The sequence below is a fragment of the Vulpes lagopus genome, chromosome 6 (genome assembly GCF_018345385.1).
Source record: "Vulpes lagopus strain Blue_001 chromosome 6, ASM1834538v1, whole genome shotgun sequence".
Classification (NCBI taxonomy): domain Eukaryota; kingdom Metazoa; phylum Chordata; class Mammalia; order Carnivora; family Canidae; genus Vulpes; species Vulpes lagopus.
In genome coordinates this window covers 129511709-129531856 of record NC_054829.1, presented here as the reverse complement: position 1 = coordinate 129531856, position 20148 = coordinate 129511709, and the positions used below count along the sequence as shown (strand labels likewise).

General features: G+C 33.1%; 1 protein-coding gene across 1 annotated transcript; it reads right to left on the bottom strand.

Annotated features, from left to right (window-relative positions):
* Positions 1-19341: 19341 nt before the first annotated feature.
* On the bottom strand, positions 19342-19795 carry LOC121493382 (ubiquitin-conjugating enzyme E2 D3-like). The gene has a single exon (XM_041759198.1). It carries the CDS (start codon positions 19763-19765, stop codon positions 19409-19411), a length of 357 nt encoding a protein of 118 aa, XP_041615132.1. The 5' UTR covers positions 19766-19795; the 3' UTR covers positions 19342-19408.
* Between the last annotated feature and the right edge of the window lie 353 nt (positions 19796-20148).

Genomic DNA, 20148 nt, shown 5'->3' with positions numbered 1-20148 from the left:
CATAAATAAATTAAAAAAATAAAAAAATAAAAATAAAAATAAATTAAGGTAAATAGTCTAAGGGTCCTTCAATAAACAATACATTTTGTAAATGTAGTCATAATTTTTTTATCTCATCATTAAAATTAAGATTTAAGGCTCATGTAAGATCTTCAAAGGGGTTTGTGATCCTCATGTATTATTATTATTTTTTTAAGATTTTATTTATTTATTCATGAGAAACACAGAGAGGAGAGAGAGAGAGAGAGGCAGAGACACAGGCAGAGGGAGAAGCAGGCTCCATGCAGGGAGCCCGACGTGAGACTCCATCCTGGGTCTCCAGTATCACACCTTGGGCTGAAGGTGGCACTAAACCACTGAGCCACGGAGGCTAACCTCATGTATTATTAACTACAGCATCAGAGGCATTTTTATCCAATTCAGGAATAAGTAAATGATACTGAACGTCAACTGTATTATCTATGCTGTTCTAAACACTGTAGTTTATGTATGAAGACATAAAACAAAAAAATTAAACGATGAGTGAATTTTCTTTATTTATAGAAGTCATAGCATTCTACATAAATTTGTAAGTGACAAATTACTAGATTTGTAAAAAAAAAAAAAAACAGTGCAATAGGTAGCTATAAGAAATATCCTAATATGAAAATAAATAATTTTAATATAATGCAAAGATTAACTATACATATATAATGGAAAACTCCTTCATTCATAATATATAGTCACAAAATAGTAGGAATAACCTTAAGAGTAAAAGTATGGGTCATATGTGAAGAAAGCACTAAATCTATCAAATACCAAATATGTAAAAAAGAAAAAGAAAATGAGATATTTAGCACATTAAAAAGAGAATTTTTTTTAAAGAGAAGGTTTGAACATTTTCAATGTAAGTTCTTGAAAAATAAAGCAATTTCAACCCTAATATTTAACTTTATTTTAAAAATTTGAGAAAGTTATCTTAAATTTCTTTTTCAAAAAATCAAGTAAGAAAATAAAATAAAAGGGGCCAGGAACAAGACAAGGATATCCACTCTCACCACTTTTATTCAATGTAATACTGGAAGTCCTAGCCATAGCAATTAGACAAGAAAAATAAATAAGAGGCATCCATATTAGTAAGGAAAAAGTTAAACTGTCACTATTTGCAGTTAACATGATACAGTACACAGAAAATCCTAAAGACTGCACCAAAAAATTACTAGAAGTAATTAACAAATTCATTAAAGTAGCAGGGTACAAAATTAATACCTGAAAGTCATAAAATTAATACCTGAAAGTCACTCCATGGTTCTTTATCTGCAGAGTCCTTAGATTTTATAACTATTATTCTAATAATGAAGTAGCAGAAATAGAAATTAAAAAAATACCATTTACAATTGCACCAAAAAGAATAAAATACCTAAGAATAAACTCACAAGGAGGAAAAGACTCATGTTCTAAAAACAACAAAATACAGATGAAAGAAATTGAAGATGACACAAATAAATGGAAAGATATTGCATGCTCATGGATTAGAATTAATATTATTAAAAATGTCAGTATTATCCAAAGCAATCTATAGATGTAATGCAATCTTTATCTAAATACTAATAGCATTTTTCACAGAACTGGAATAAGTAATACTGAAATCTGTATGAAATCACAGAAGAACAAAAAAAAAAAAAAAAAAAAAAAAAGAAATCACAGAAGACCCCAAATGGCTAAAGCAATATTGAAAAAGAACAAAACTGGAAGTATCACAATACCAGATTTCAGGATATACTAAAAATCTGTATAAAATAGTATGGAACTAAGACACATGGATCAATGGAACTGACTAGAAACCCCAGAAATAAATCCATGATTATATGATCAATTTATCTATAACAAAGAAAACAAGGATATACAATGGGGAAAAGACAGTCTCTTCAATAAGTAGTGCAGGAAAACTAGACAGCTACATGTAAAAGAATGAAACTGAAATACTTTATTATACTATACAGAAAATTAAACTCAAAATGGATTAAAGATCCAAATATGGGACCTGAAAACTACTGAAAGAACAGACAGGCAGCAATCTCTTGGACATTGGCTTTAGCAATATATTTATGAATATATCTTCTCAGGCAGGGGAATCAAAAGCAGAAATAAACTACTGAGATTACACCGAAATAAAAAGCTTTTGTACAGCAAAGGAAATCACCAATAAAACAGAAAGACAACCTACTAAATGGTCATATATCCAATAAGGAATTAATATTAAAAATACATTAAAAAAAACTTATACAAAACACCAAAAAAAAAAAAAGATCAGACTAAAAAATGGGCAAAAAACTGAATATACATTTTTTCCAAAGAAGACATACAGATGGCTAACAAACAAAAAAGACGTCAACATCAATAATCATCAATGAAATTCAAATCAATTCATAATAAGATATCACCTTATACCAGTTAGAATGTCTAAAAACAAAAAGACGATAAATAATAAGTGTGACTTTTTTGGAGTAAAAGGAACCTTTGTGTGCTGTTAGTGAGAATGCAAATTGCTACAGCTACTGTGATAAACAGTATGGAGCTTCCTCAAAACACTAAAAATACCATTTGATCCAGTTAATTCCACAACTAGGTATTTACCTAAAGAAAATGAAAACGCTAATTTGAAATGATGTATGTATCCCTCTGCTTATTGTAACTATTTATAATAGCCACAATAATGGCTGATAATGAACCTAAGTGTTCATTAATCAATGAATGCATAAGGAAAAGGTGAGATATAATATATATATATATATATATACTACATTATATGTATACATATATATACATATATATATATTACACAGACATAGAAAAATGAGATCATGTCACTTGAGACAACAGAAGACAACATGGATTGACCTAGAGGGTACTATGCTAAGTGAAATAAGTCAGACTGAGAAGGACAAATAGCATATGATTCCAATTATATGATTCCATTCAAAAGTGGAATATTAAAAGAAGAACAAATGAATAAATAAACAAAAAGCAGAATAAGACTACAAATACAGAGAAGGAAGGAATGATTGCCAGAGCTGATGGGGTTGGGGGATGGGAGGTTGAGCAAAATGGGTGAATGGGTGAAGGGGAGAGGGAGATACAGGCTTCCACTCTTAGAATGAACAAGTTACAGGAATAATAGGCACAGCATAAGGAATACAGTCAATGGCATTATATTAATGAAATGGAACATATGGTAGCTACACTTATGGTGAACATAGAATAATGTATAAATTTGTCAAATCACTAAGTCGTACACCTGTAATTAATGTGCCATTGTGTCAACTATCCTCAAAAGAAAGGCCATAATCCCACAACACATTATAAAGACAGAATAAGCAGAAACTAATTTCTGTTTTCAAAACTAATAGTATTTAACACATATGATTTAGAAAGCAAAGTATTAATTAGGAAATAAACAATTATTTAATAATTGATGTTGGCACTCTTTGGTTAGCCATTTTATTTTTTTACTAAGGTATGTGGAAAGGAGTACACAGTACTCAAATAAATAGCTTTCCTCTCTGTCACTAATATAAAAGTATATGAAATTAGAAAATTTATTTAACTCTTCCTACAAAAATATGCAACATATTTAAAAGCAAAACTAGCAAGGGTATTTAAGATTTATTAGATAGAACAGTAATACTTTACTAAAGAGCCTAAGAGAGCTAAGTGATGGAGAGGCATGACAAAATCCTGAGTCAAAGACTAAAAATTTTAAAGATGCCAATTCATCCATATAAATCTCTATATTCAATGTACTTCTGAAAATACCACAATAGGAATTAGTGTGAATATGATTATATTTGAAAAAGAAAGTGAAGTTAAATATCATAAACAGTTTTCAAAAAATAAACAATGGAGACATCTTTTCCAAGGATCAAAGATTATTATGAAATGATAGGAATTAAAGGAGCAGAAAATTGCAATAAACAAACAAGGAAACCTAGGAAATAATCCTACAAATTGGTCTTTTTCTGAAAATTACTTAATAAAAAAGGTAGAATTGCAAACCAGACCAGAAAAAGAAAACCCTGTAAGTTATTCAATAAATGTCCTTCTAATGATTAAACCATACAGAAAATTCCAGATGGATTGAAAAATGAATTTAAGTCAATTTAAAATTGTTGTATAGTTTAATTCACATAAGTGTGTATAGATACTAAGAGTTTGTATATGAACATATTCAGAGGGAGAAAGTTCAGAAAAATAATTTTGGGGTGGAGAGGGCTTTATAAGTAAACACTAAACCTAAAAATCATAGAAAAGGTAATAGATGTGATGAAATAAATATCTATTGAGGGCATTAGTTTTGTAAAATATTTTATTTATTTGACAGAGATTGTACAGAAGCAGGGGGAGCAGGAGCCCATTGAAAGGCTCCATCCCAGGACTTTGAGAGCATGACCTTAGCTGAAGGCAGATGCTTGACTGACTGAGCCACCAAAATGCCCCTTGTGGAGACTATTATATTCAATGTTGAAAGCTCTTCTAGAAATCAATAAAAAAAATAAAAATAAAAAACCTACTCCAAGAATAAAGTATGACAAAGGCCAATAATTCAGCACAATTATTCAGGGAAGCTTAAATAAAGCAACACTGATATGCCAGTTTTTTTTCACTCAGATATTAAAGTATTAATCATGGGAAATAAATATGCTACTGCATTGTTAATAATATTATAAATTGAAATATTCCCTTTTAGTGAACAATTTAGCAGTGCCTAGAAATTTAATTAGTTCAAAAACATTGACCTAACAATTTTATTTCTAGCTATCTTACACTTTATTTCTGTTCTGCACATAAACATATAAATATGAGTGTATATATAAAGCATAATTTTAATTCTTGATATATGTGAAAGTAATTGCAAAGAAACTATATTTCCCTCATCAGTGTGTACTGAATAAATTACAGTGTGCCCACACAACAGTAGAAAGCCAATAGAACAATCTTGATCTCTATGTACTGACCTAAAATGAACTCCAAAGTATATACTGGTAAGTAAAAGAACAAATGAAAGAACAATGTATAAGACATATGTCCATTTATGCTAATTAAAATAAACTTAAAAAAACATAATTCTATGAATTTTATTTCATGGAACATGTTAAAAAGAATAAACATCAAACTTTTAACTAGGGTTGTCTCTGGAAACAGTGGTGCCTGAGAATCATTAAGAATCCTGGTATTGGCAAAATTGAAAATTTAACTGTACTTATCTATTGCTTGAAACAAGAATATAACTAAGTATCGTATGTCATTTTCCTAAATCAAATATTAAAAGTTTGATGAAAACAATGTGATAAAATCATAAGTCTACAGTAGATTATATGTAAATGTGCCAAACTAAAGAAAGAAAGCTTTGGGGGCACCAGGGTGGCTCAGCAGGTTAAGCCTCTGACTCTTGGTTTCAGCTCAAGTCATGATCTTGGGTCCTGGGATCCACCCTCATGTCAGGCTCCCTGCTCAGCGGGGAGTCTGCTTGAGATTCTTTCCCATTGCTCCTCCCCTTACTCATGCTCTCTCTCTCAAATAAATACATAAATCTTTTTTTTTTAAACAGAGAAATTACTAAGTTTCACAAATTATTAGAAAATAACATAGCAACAAAGGAAAATATTGATAGATGAAACAAAATTAAATTAATAATTTTCCATATTCAATAATAACAAAATTAAAAAGCAAATAATAAACTAAAAGTATACTTAAGCCAAATACATTTTAATAAAGGGTAATATCCTTTATATTTATTTATTTACTTACTTATTTATTTATTTATAAGACACACAGAAAGAGAGAGAGGCTGTGACATAGGTGGAGGGAGAAGCAGGTTCTCCATGGAGAGTCTGATGCGAGACTAGATCTCAGGACCCCAGGATCATGTCCTTGAACCAAAGGCAGATGCTCAACCACTGAGCCACCCGGGTGCCCCAACGGTAACATTCTTTAAAAGTAAGAATCTGTACAGAGAAATAAGACAACATGGAGTGTCCAACTGGCAAGAAAATTAAAAATATAAAGATAATGATGATATGAAAAATAGTAACGTCCAAAAAGTCACCTGAGAAATAGCAATTTTTAGCAATAGTAAATATTTCTAAGAGGGAGAGGAAGGAATGGTCCCATTTACCCCCCACCCCAACAAAAGTCACCTGGAAAGCCTGTGTCAAACACCCTGGATTTATCCATATTGTTGCCTGGCAAGAGAAAACACTGCTAAGAACGGAGTTGCAAACATCTGATAAAGCAGACTTTACAAAATTTTGTCTTGTTTTGTGTTTTGTCATCGCTGCTCACAGAGATAAGGCTAAGGCTGGAACTTGCAGGATTCGGGAAGGTGAGTTTTGGAAGAGTGAAGAGGCACAAGTAGGATATGGGTGAAACAGGCCAGACCAAAGTCGCTTTCAGATTGTTGGACTTTTCGAACCAGTAGTCCTCTAGGACATCTTGTGATCTTGTCTCTCCAGAGCCAGTTGTGGCCTCAAAGTTTGTTTTTGCAAGTTTATAGTCTTTGCAAATTTTCAGGCTTTATTTCTCAGCACTGACAGACATGATGTGGGACAGATTGTGTGTGTGTTGTGATTTCTTAGGAAAGTGGTTTGTTAGAACAAGTGTAGCAGACACTATTAACAATTCATCCTAATCCTTGCATCCTCCTGAGTTAACTTGGAGCTATGAACCATCCTCCATATCCTCAAAGCTTCCTATATGAAGCAGTTGCCTTCGTTTTCTCCACCTGAGCACCTTCTGGCTCACCCATGTGCCCAGGACAAACCTCTACCAAGGGTGGTGGGAGCACCGGCCTCAGCTTCGAGTGTGTAATTCAAAGCCAATTTCTACACGGTCTCAGTTCCTGGTCAGACTCGCTCGATGGCTACTTAAGATATACACATAGCCATGTGACCATTCTAGGTCCTTCTTCTATTCTGTATAACTGCAAGGCCTTTATCATTATTTTTTATCATTATTCTTTTAATCATATATGATTATTCTATCTTGAATAATGTGGTCTTCCGGTTTTACCTAAGCAAGTTCGTTTACTCTATATCTCGATTTTCGAAATTTTAAAATAAAGTTTAATATAGTACCTATAACAGAGAGTTATTACAAGGGTTAAATTAAGGCTATTTAATGCAAGTTTAAGTAAAGTGCTTAGATCCGTGTCTATTAACAGTACTACCGGTTATTACAGTACCTGTTAGAATGATTACAAGCATTATTATAGTTACTGTGATTATTATCATTCCCTGCGTATATCTGGGCTTGAAGAAAAAAATTCTTCATTTCCTCAACCAAGAATAACCATTCACTATTCACTGTTAATCTCTTTAACCACTCACTATTAATCACTTTAAAGAATCTGCTCAAAAGATTCCCTTAAGAAATACCATATTTAATCTTAAGCCGATTATTTGTGATTTCCTCGATACATTAAGAAGTTTTTTGGGATATACAGAAAAACGAACTTTTAGCATATAATAGGTGCATACCTTGATGAATATTTCCAAATGCACATAACTGTGAACCTAATACCCAGATCAAGAAGCAGAATATTGCCAACACCCTTCCTTGTGCCATTTTCTGTAACAAGCTCCTCAAGGGTAACCACTGTTCTATCTTTTCTGAAGGATACGTTCGTTTTGCCTTTTTTATACTTTGTCAATTAAATCATGGATATAAGTCATTCTTTTATATCTGACTTCTTTTATTCAATATTGCATTTAAAAGATTTATCTATATCATCACTGCTTTCTCAAGCTATTGTTTTCTTGTATCCCAGATGTATTACAAGTTTTTTAAGAGCCAGGATTGAAAAAGAAACAAACAAACAAACTAAAACAAAACAAAACAAAACAAAAAAGAGTCAGGATTGAAACTTGTAACCCCTTGAACCCTCAACATATACCATAACTTGAGAGATGCTCGGGGCTACCTTCTTGAATAAGTATTTTGGCTCATTATTTTGTAAAACAATAATTCCTCACAAAGATTTTTCACCTTCCCACATTGCCATACTAACCTATTTTTCATAGTTCTCTCTTGTAAATTATCATCGCCAATGTCCCCAAATCTCCTACTTCCCTGCAAATATTTTTACATGGTACATACTTAAATATAAGTTTATAAAAGAAAAATATAAAGAAATATTCAAAGTTACACATTAAATAGAGACAACCTGGCTTGTAACAAGTGGTATCATGCTTTTATTGAATTCTATATAAATTTTTACTTGGCCGCAGATACCTCTACAATTGAATCAGGTTAACTCCTGGCTACCATTGTGTCCCCATTTGTATCATCTCTCTCTTTTCCATTACTGGGTAAAATATGTAGATCATCTTCTTTATTATCCACACCATTCATCATCTTTGATTAAAATTTCTAGCTGATTGATGAAGAGACATAGGAAATTCTTATTTTTAAAAAAGCTATTCCTTATAGATGATTTTACTTTCCCTTTTAGGACTGCTTTTAAAAGTGCAGTCCAATTTTGGTTTGCAAACTTGTCAACAAGTTTTTATCTGTTGCTTCTTAACATTTTATAACTTTGGAAAGGAAAATCAGGGAGAGCCAATGATAGGAGAAAAAAAAAACCTAGAACAAAGAAGAATATGGTTTTTAAAGAAATGGAAAATTAAAACCATGTGGCTGAAAGACAATTATTTTTCTTTTCTTTTCTTTTTTCTTTTTCTCAAAGAAAAGATAGAAATGTCTGAAGTTGGTGGAAGATGTTTTACTTTACTGTGAACATAACTAATGCACCACTATCCACACGTCTGTTACAGCACAGATGAAGAAGTTAGTTCAAAGTGACAGGGGGGAAAAAGCACCATTAAGATTTCATAACTCTACTACCAAACTAACATTCTGCACACCTGGTGAACTTGCATATTTGAGGAAAGATAGGAAGAACTTCTAAAAAAAAAAAACAGAAAAACTTCTGATTGCATGCAGGTGTAGCAACCATATTATGAAAAATATGTGCATTTTCAAGTATAGGGTTCTTAGAGATTAGGTCATCATTACTTAAATCACCTGTAATATTGTAGGAGCTCAAAAACTTAGGTACTTGTGGAAAAATTCTTTTAATTATATTACTGATTCTTTTAGCTTTATTTTGAAAATAATATGAATTTTTGCTTTAAAATTAAATAAAAATAGATTATGTTTTTCCTCTTGTTTATGAATTCTAAAAAAAAAGACTTTTTAAAGTTGAGGAATTATTCACATGCATAGTATCTACTTATATATACACCATATGAATAGTGTACAAATAGGAATATTCATTTGATTAATGAGGAAAAAAACAATGTTTTTTTGTTGTTGTTATACCTAAATATTTCTACAATCTTATGCACATTGACATCATCAAATGCCTTCTGAGAGTTAACCATATCAATGAAAATTTTACATGTTTATATTGGGCCTCATGTTAATTACAATTATTATTTGTTTCTTATGTATTTATGCTTTTTATCTGTATGGGGGCAACATACCTCTGTTCCTTGAGACAGCTGTGTTCCTTGAGCTAGCTTTGAAATGCACACAAAGTTGAACTTCAAGTAGCTGGAGTTCATTCTAACAATTTATTTTCTCCCCATATCAATATTTCAAAAACAAGAACAACTTCTCTTTAAATATTGACTGCTTGTTTGAATGTGAAATATAGTAGACTTTCAATCTGTCAACACCTTTTTAGTCAGATGCCTACAAAAATTTACTCCGGTTTCAAATTGTTCATATTAAGTATCTCATCCTATTTCTTATATCTACTGCCTTACATGTTTGAAAACACTTGGATTTTCTTTTCTCAGAGAAAGCAATTAAAAAAATAAACCAGTAAACAGTTTGAAAAGCTGATTTGAAGAGTCTAACAAGAGATGTAAAATATAGATATAACTTGTTTTTGAAATGTTTCCTATAGTTTAGACATAACTTTTAAGTTGGAATCATCTCTTCTTGAATTAACATACTCAATTTTGTCAATAAACAGTACAACAAACGGTTGTTATGTAGCTTACTCTTGTCCACTGCGTCTCATTTTCAAAAGAGAGCTACATGGCATCTGAATTGTAAAAGAAAGGATGCTTTCATACAACACTGCATTATGACTGTTTTGAGACTATAAATAATGAAACAGTGAGAATGTCTTACCTGTTTTATGTTAACATAAGGATAAAAACAATCCTTGGTTAAACATTTGAATTTGGAGCTCAAATCTAGTGTTATGGCTAACTTGATTACACAATAGTGTGTGTGTGTGTGTGTGCGTGTGTGTTACTAAACTATTGTAATCTTTCTACCTTTAAATTAGCAAATACATTACTGATTACATCCAAGTTCATGGAGACAGCCAAGGGCACAGACCAGCTGTTTTTCTGCTTTATCAAGGTGATCACCTTAATACTAAGATTTGTAATCTGAACTGAACTGAACATAGTTGATTATGGAGGTGGAAGTTAGAGAAATCTAGCACATATTAGCTTAAGTTCAGGCACCCAATAGCAATAGCCAGTCTAATGAAATCATCATCTTACTTTCAATGCTTTTATTTTTGCCTTTTCAAATTCCATTGTAAATCGTTAAGAATATTCCAACCAAATGGCTTTGTGAATTTTTGTAAGTTACTTACATGTAATGTCTCAGGATCTATAATCATTTTTAGTATCTATAATTTTTAAATTGATGTGCAAAATAGCCATTTCATAATTGTGATGATTAAATTTAAACAACTTAGCCTACTGCCTAACAGATAGTTCAAAATTATACTCAATAAAAGTTGTTATCATTTTTAGAACAGCTTCTTGTTGTGATTGTTTACCATAGCTTTCAAAACTCTCTCAAATAACTTTGGGAACAATTTTTTATGGGAATCTATAATTCTGAAAGAAGGATATTATGTTTGTGTTTGCATCCCCACAATGCCAAGCATGTTTTTGGCACATTATAGATATTAGATATGCATTTGTGCAAGTGAATAATAGTCCCATAATTGTTTTATGTCTCCTAAAATATAGTACTAGAATTAGAAAGATTTACGTTCTCTAAGGAAGAGTTCATGTTAGCATGGATCTGGTCATGGTGATTCTAAGGACAACTACCAACATTTAACAGAAATAAGCTATGTTTATTAAAAGTACCGAGTAACCACTGTCTCACCATTGATAGATTACCTTTCAAGGACATATAATGTTTAAAACATGACTAATATACACTTATTATTCTAGTTCAATATTCTATTCATTGGTTCAAACATTTAAAATCTTGTATTTATAAGAGACATTGTCCTATATTTGCTGAGAGTCTATAAACAAAAGATATCTAGAAAGTCTCTCAGAAAATATGACAGCCATGGGTAATTTTTAAAAGATTTTATTTATTTACTTGATAGAGAGAGAGAGAGAGAGAGAGAGAGAGCTTGAGCAGGAGGCAGGGCAGAGGGCGAGGGGGAAGCAGACTCCCCATTGAGGGCAAGGAGCCGGACTTGGGCTCTGATCCTAAGACAGTGAGATCATGACTTGAGCTGAAGGAAGATGCTTAACCTACTGAGCCACTCAGGTGCCCCAGCCATGAGTATTTTTTAAACAAATGTTTAATAAATGAAAGTATTTTTGACAAATTTTTGATATTCTACTCATATTATTGTGAATACCCTGGCAGCAACGTGTACATGGTTGTGATAAATTTTGTTAAATACAGGTTGGTTCTGAACCAGTAGGAATTCTGTGAAACAGTTCTGATAATTAACTTGTTAGGAAAAAATGTAAATGACAGTCATGTTAGCATAATTTGAATTGGTCTATTGATGCTCTAATGTTCTCTATCTACACATAATAGGGAACAAAAAATGGAAAGCACTTTCAAAAGGTTTCTTTCTAAATGGTCTATACCCAAGCTACAGTCATTTCCAGCACCTGAACTGAGAACTGGTGGTTTACAAGGGCCCCTCTTTTTTGTTGAGCCCCTAAAAGCCCTCTCTTGTCATGTCAAGAGAATGCAAATGTAAAACAAAAACCTGTTAATCTTTTTTTGCATCTTCAAAGTGCTTTGTGCTTGTCTTCCACATACACAGCATTTGGCAAGTGCCTAAGGGAATAATTGCATGCAGCATGTTGGACTCACTTCACTTTGATTTCTATTTCTCAAGGATCCTGATTCCTCAGGTCCTCCCTTCCTGGATGCTTTGGTTGTTTTCCAGTGCCCCTTTTAAAAAAAATTAGTTTTCATGGTTTTACTCAGATACTTAGTTTGATGCAGCTTTCTCCAAATAGCCTGCAGCAGCCAACTGCTGATATGACTTTTTTTTTCATGTTAAATGTATAGATTTTGTAGAGTAGGGCATGGGAGTTGAAGATTGTCTTTAGGGGAGATTCTGATCTTTAGGGCCAATGGCTAGGAAAGAGCAGTCATTCTGAGTATTGTCCTAGACTCTGGACAAATTCTTCAATTTTATTCTTGGTTTCTCAAGTTTTCCAATAAGGTGAATCATTCTAAGTTTATAACAATATAGACCTTTTAGGGATGGTCTTGATACTTGAGGAAGAAATCTACTCTTTATCCTCCAAACACACAATCTCTCTATTGCATAGGCTCGCTGTCTGAAGGCCATTGTCCTTTAGCATGTTTAATACACTTTCTAGTCACATTCCTTCCATATAAAGTGACACGCTTAAGCTAATATTCTGGAACTTAACACATAATTTCATTACCTTCAATTCTATGAAGATATTCTTTTTTAATTTTTATTTTAATAACTAGATTTTTATACTGATGATTTATATCTTTGGTTTAAGTTTCTAATTTTAATAACGTATTGGTGGGAAGAAGGTGCAATCTATTTGACAACAGTTTGTTTTATAAAGCAGATCTGAAAATATATTGAAATACAAGGTGGGATGGGCTTTGTACATATTTTAATCTAGAAAAGTAATTTTAATCATATATATTCATCATATACAAAAATGTATCACATATAAAATATATAATATAAACTAGATACCACATATAAATATATCACAAACATACATATAACATATGTATGTGTCACAAAATATCATAAAGTATACGTATAAATAAAATATATAAAATGCATATAAATTTTACATACATATATATAAAATATACAAACAAAACATTGTAGATGTTAAACTGCCACTATTTGCAAATGGCATGACACTATATAAAGAGAACCCTGAAGATTCCACCAAAAAAAAAAGTTAGAATTAAATAAAACCAATAAAGTAGCAGGATACACATTAAGATATAAAATATCCTTTATTTCTATAAACTAATAACAAACTATCAGAAAAAGAAATTAAGAAAGTAATCCCGTTTATAATTGCACCAAAAGAATAAAATATCTAGGAATAAATTTAATCTAGGAGATGAAAGACCTATATCCTGAAAAGTAGACAATGATAAAAGAAATTGAAGAAGACACAAATAAAAGGAAAAATATTTTGAACTTCTAGGGAACACAGTGGAGTAGAAATATCCTAAGCTCACCCTATCCCATGAATACATGTAGATAACACCCACATCAGGGTTAATAACCCAGAAAACAACCTGGAGACCAGCAGAACAGTGTCACCACAGTTAAGTGTAGAGATGAGGCTACATCAAAAAGGGTTGGAGATGTGGCCAGGAACTAAACTGACCCAGAAGAGTGAAGGAGGAAGGGGTACCACAGGTACAGAGAAGGGAAAAGAGCACATTCCATCCCAGGCATCCCAGGCATGGGAGACCCACACTAGGAAGACAAATCCCAGTTTGGCTCTGAAATTGGCTTTGAAACCCAGAGGGGCTTAGCTTTATGAGTTCTTACAAAATGGGACTTAACACCTGGACCTTGAAAAATCAGTTGGCTCTGCTCTAGAAGAACTGGAGGGTGATAGGAAACTGACTCCTCACCCTTAAGAAGACAGCACAATAAATAGCCCCACTGAGATACAGTATAGAAACAGCGGTTAGAAAAATGCCTGGATTATACCAGAAGGAAATATATTACTAATCTCAGAATTAATGCTGGGGAAGCTGGGATCTCTAGGAGACTTCTCCATTTTCCTTCCTTGGTTCCTGCCTAGACACACAGACACTTGTAGGCACCAGCACAACACAACACTCTCAACTTATATTGTTAATCATGTACCTTGCCCTCATGGTCTTCTGCGGACCTACTCCCTCAAAATCAACCTTAGCAAGAGTTGTCTAAAATGGCTCCAGTTCCCCTCCCACAGCTGACCTATGCAAACTCTGCTAAATCTCTGTGCCATCCCAACGCTCTCCTGAGGATCCACCCCACCCAACACACCCTTTGAGGGAGTCCATTCAAAGCTGTGTGAGAAGCATCTTAGCAGAAAACATCAAAAGGGACCAACACCGTTCCAGAGTGACTCTTGCCCCACGGAGAGGGGAAGATAGACACAAAAATTCAAACTGTGGCCCCAGCATTGGGCTGGAGGCAGACATCTGATCTGACTGGAAGACCTGCCCACCAATGAAACCTTCTCAGGAGACAACACAAGGAGCATACCTTGCAGTTTGGTGCCACTGCATATCTGGCAAATGCCTGATCTGACCCAACTCAAGCCCTAGGTGACCCCAGACTAGTCCACTAACAATACAGGAACAAAACTCTGCCCACAACAGTCAAAGAGCCATGTAGAGGACTGGACTGAAAGTGAATGCACCTCCGCCACAGTCAGGTGCATGCAATAGACAAGGACACCCCCATGAGCACATAGCTAAACATGTCAGAGGGAGAAGAGTAAAAATGTAGTGCTTATAGAATGGGTTCCAACTTAAGTAACCAACAACTTAATACCGATTCCTATATGCATAAGATGTTATATATAAACCTAATGGGAACCACAAATCAAAGGCCAGTAGTAGATTTGTAAAAAGTAAAGAGAAAAGAATCCAAGTATATCACTAAACAAAGCTGGCAAACCATAAAAGAAGAGAGTACCAGAAGAAAGGAACAAAAAAGAACTACAAAAACAACCAAAACACAAATATCAAAATGACACTGAGTGCATATTCATCAATAATTACTTTGAATGTAAATGTACTAAATGTTCCAATCAAGAGACATGGGGTGATGGAATGGATATAAAAAAGCAAGACCTATCTATATGCTGCCAATAAGAGACTCATTTCAGACCTAAAAACACATGGAAATTGGAAATGAAGACATGAGGGACACCTGGGGGGCTCAGCAATTTAGCACTTTCCTTCAGCCCAGGGAGTGATCCTGGAGTCCCAGGATCGGGTCCCATGTCAGGCTCCCTGTATGGAGCCTGCTTACCCTCTGCCTATGTCTCTGCCTCTCTCTGTGTCTCTCACGAATAAATAAATAAAATCTTTAAAAAAAGGAAATGAAGAAATGGAAAAGTATTTACCATGCAAATAGAAGCAAAAGAGAGTTAGAGAAGCAATATTTATTACAGGAGACAAAATAGACTTTACCCTGACACTAAAACCAAATCAGACACTACAAAAAAAAAAAAAAAAAAAAAAAAAAAGCACTGCAGACCAATATCTCTGAGGAACATAGGAGTAAAAATCCTCAGCAAAATATTAGCAAACCAAACCTAATAATACATTTTAAAAAATCATTCACCATGATTTTGTGAAATTTATTCCCGGGATAAATCAGTATTCACAAATAAGCCAATATGACATATCACATCAATAAGAGAAAGGATAAAAACCATATGATCCTTTCAATAGATGCAGAAAAAGCATTTGACAAAGTACAATATCCATTCATGATAAAAACCTTCAACAAAGTAGGCCTACTAGAGGGAATACACCTCAACTTAATAAAGGCTATATTTGAAAAACCCATATCTAAAATCATAATAAATTCTGAGTAATTAAGAGCTTTTCCTCTAAGATCAGGAACAAGAAAAGGATGTCCACTTTCACTTTTATTCAACATACTACTGGAAGTCCTAGCCATAGAAATGAGAAAACAAATAGAAATAAAAGGCATCGAAATTGGTGACAAAAAGTAAAATTTTCACTATTTGTGGATGACATGATACTATATTCAGAAAACCCTAAAGATTTCACCACAAAACTTCTAAAACTGATAAATTAATTCAGAAACATTGCAGGATACAAAATCAATGTACAGATATCCATTGCATTTCTATACATTAATAATGAAGTATCAGAAAGAGAGATTAAGAAAAAAAATCCCATTTACTATTCTCTAAAAAAAAAAAAATCTAGGAATAAGCTTAACTGAAGAGATGAAAGACCTGCCAATGTGAAAACTATAAAACATTGATGAGAGAAATTCAAAATGAGACAAACAAATGGAAACATAGTCCACATTCTTGGAATGAGGAACCTATATTGTTTAAATATACACACTACCCAAAGCAATCTACAAACGTAATGCAATTTCTATCAAAATATCAATAGAAGTTTTCACAGAACTAGACACAAAAATCATAAGATTTGTACTGAATCACAAAAAAAAGTCCAAATAGGCAAGACAGTCTTGGAAAAAAGAGCAATTTTGATATATCACAATCCAAATTTCAAGAAGTATTTACCAAACTATAGTATTCCAGTATACGGCACTGGAACAAAAATAGGCACATCGATGAATGGAACATAATACAGAGCCCAGAAAAACACTCTCTATTACATGGTCAATTAATCTACAACAAAGGAGACAACAATATGCAATGGGAAAAAGTCTCTTCAACAAACCATGCTGCGAAAACTGGACACCTACATGGAAAAGAATGAAACTGGACCATTTTCTCACTCCATACACAGAAATAAACTCAAAATGGGTTATATGCATAAATGTAAGTCTTGAACATACATAAAAATCCTAGAAAAGAGAACAGGTCACTTTTTCTCTGACATAGGCCATGGCAACACTTTTCTAGACATATTTCCTAAGGCAAGGGAAATCAAAGCAAAAATAAACTACTGTGCATCAAAGGAAACGATTAAAATTAAAAGACAACCTACTGAATGGGAAAAATAATTTGCAAATGGCATATCTGATACAAGGCTTAGTATCCAAAATACATTAAGAACTTGTAGAACTTAACACCATAAAAACAGATCATCCAATTAAAAGGTATTTACCCAAAGAATATGAAAACACTAATTCAAAAAGATATCTGTATCCCTATGTGTATTGCAGCATTATTTATAATAGCCAAATTACGAAAGCAATTGAAGTGTCCAGATAGATGATCGAATAGAAAAGGTATGGAATATATATACAATAGAATATTACTAATACATAAAAAATAATGAAATCTTGACATTTGCAACAACATGGCTGGACATAGAGGGTATAATCCTAAATGAAATAAACCAAATACCATATGGTTTCACTCATATGTGCAATTTCAGAAACAAAACAAGTGAACAAAGAGGGAAAAAGAGACCAATAAAAAAAAACAGACTCTTAAATATAGATAACAAACTGGCAAATATCAGAGGGCAGAGGGGTGGGAGCATGGGTACCATAGCTGAAGAGGATTAAGAGTATACTTATGGTGATGAGCACTAAATATAATGTATAGAATTGTTGAATCACTATATTGTATACCTGAAACTAATTTAACACTTTATGCTAAGCATACTGGAATTTTAAAAAAAAGAAAGATATTTAGTGCTCCTGGTTGGGAAAAATAAATATTATTAAAATTTTCATATTACCCAAAGCAATCTACAGTTTCAACGTGATCCCTATCAAAATTCCAATGGCAATTTTTCACAGAACGGAACAAAGAATTCTAAAACTTATATGGAAATAAAAAGACCTTGAATACCCAAAGTAATCTGGAGAAAGAACAGATCTGAAGTATCACACTCTCTAATTTCAAACTACACTACAAAGCTATAGTAACCAAAACATTATGGTATTGGCATAAAAACAGACGCAGAGAGCAGTGGAGCAAAAGGGGGCTCAGAAATGAACCCGTGCATATGTGGGCAATTAATTTCCAACAAAGGACTCAAGAATACATGCTGAGGAAAGGACATTCTCTTCAATAAATGGTATTGGGGAAATGCGACAGCTACATGCAAAAGAATGAAATTAGACCACTGTTTTATACCATATACAAAAGTTAACTCAAAAAGATTAAAGACTTAAATGTAAACTCTGAAACCACAAGACTCCTGGAGGAAAACATAGGCAGTGAGCTTCTTAACATCAGTTTTAGTGGTGTTTTTTTTTTTTTTTTTCATATGACTCTAAAGCCAAGGCCAGCAAAAGAAAACACACAGGACTGCATCAAATTAAAAAGCTTCTGTATAGCTAAGGAAACCATCAACAAAATGAAGAAACAACCTATTAAATGGGAGAATATATCCATAAATTATATATCTAGTAAGGAGTTAGTATCCAAAACATAGAAATAACTCATACAACTCAATAACAGTAACAACATAAAAGTGATTAATAAATGGGTACAGGATCTGAATGGACATTTTTATAAAGAAGATATGCAGATTACCACCAAGCACATGAAAAGATGCTCAACATCATTAATCAACAATGAAATCACCTCACATCTGTTAATATGGTTATTCTCCAAAAAGATGAACGATTACAGGTGTTGGTGAGGATGTGGAAAAAAAAAAAAGGTAACCTTCTACCTACACTGTTGGTGGAAATGTAAATTGGTGCCGCCATTGTGGAAAAAATAAGGAGGTTCCTGAAAAAACTAAAAATAGAACTATCATATGATCCGATATTGGGTATCTATCTGAAGAGAATAAAGACACTAATTTGAGAAGATAAATGCTAATGTATATAAATACAACAGAATACTACTCATCCATAAAAAAAAAAAAAAAGAATGAAATCTTGCCATTTGCAACAACATGGATGGACTTTGAAGGTATTATGTAAAGGTCAAGTCAGTCACAGAAAGACAAACACTGCCTGGCTTCACTTACATGTAAAATCTAAAGAACGATGCAAATAAACACACAAAATATAACAAAACCCGGACTCATAGATACAGAGGACCAACTGGTGGTTGCCAGAGACAAGAGGACTGAGTGAGGTGAAATAGGCGAAGGGGATCAAGAACTACAATCTTACAGTTGTAAAATAAACAAGTCATGTAGATACAGAGCGTGGGGGATACGGTCAAGAATATCGTATTAACGTTGGTGGTAAATGGTAACTAGACTTATTGTCTAGTGTATACGGATGTCAGATCACTATGTTGTAGCCCTGAAGCTAATAAAATATAGAATGCCATTTTATTATTATTATTATTATTATTATTATTATTTATTATTATTATTTTTTATTATTTATTTTTTTTAACAGTAATTTAAAGTTTATTCCAGCTATAATGCAGGTTATTCTGACTTTAAGGTAGCATCACATGGCATACTTCTGAGTCCATTCCCGAGATATTCTGTTGTACTTATCTCTGTCAGTTTTATAGATCCGTGCAATCTCTGGCACTAGGGGGTAATCTGGGTTTGGATCACATAGCAGTGAACAAATGGATAAAAGAACTTTAGAAATAGTTAAAGCAGGAGACCACTGTGATCTTAGAATATCGAGACAAATGCTGCCATTACTGTTAATATTTGGATGATAAATTCTTGTTGTAAATGCAACCTTAGGTGGTTTGAAGGGGTAGTCTGTAGGAAAATGAATTGTCAAAAAGAATACACCGCCTTGACATGGGCTGTCATTAGGTCCCATAATTGTGGCTTGCCAATGAAACATATCATCCCCAACTGGACCTGCAGAACATTGTGCTGGCATTCAATAAAAAATCGTAAAGCACTCATCACTTTCCTCAAAACTACTCTGTTAACTCGGTCACTGCTATTTTAGAAAAAGGGGTCTTTCAAATCACAGAGGATATGGAATCCAGAGGGCTTCGCTAAGTGCCTGCCTCACAACTTATAAATGTAGCATCTTTTCTCTCTCTTGATAAAATGAAAGATGTGTTTCTTTAAGGCCCAGGTAAATCCCTGTAATAGTGCTCCAGATCTCATTTAATTTTTTTTTTCCTTCCTAATGACTTCACTCTACTTTTTATTTCATCTGGTAACTGTAACCAGCCTCATCTTTCTGTTAGCTTCATTTCATCAGTATTTAAGCAA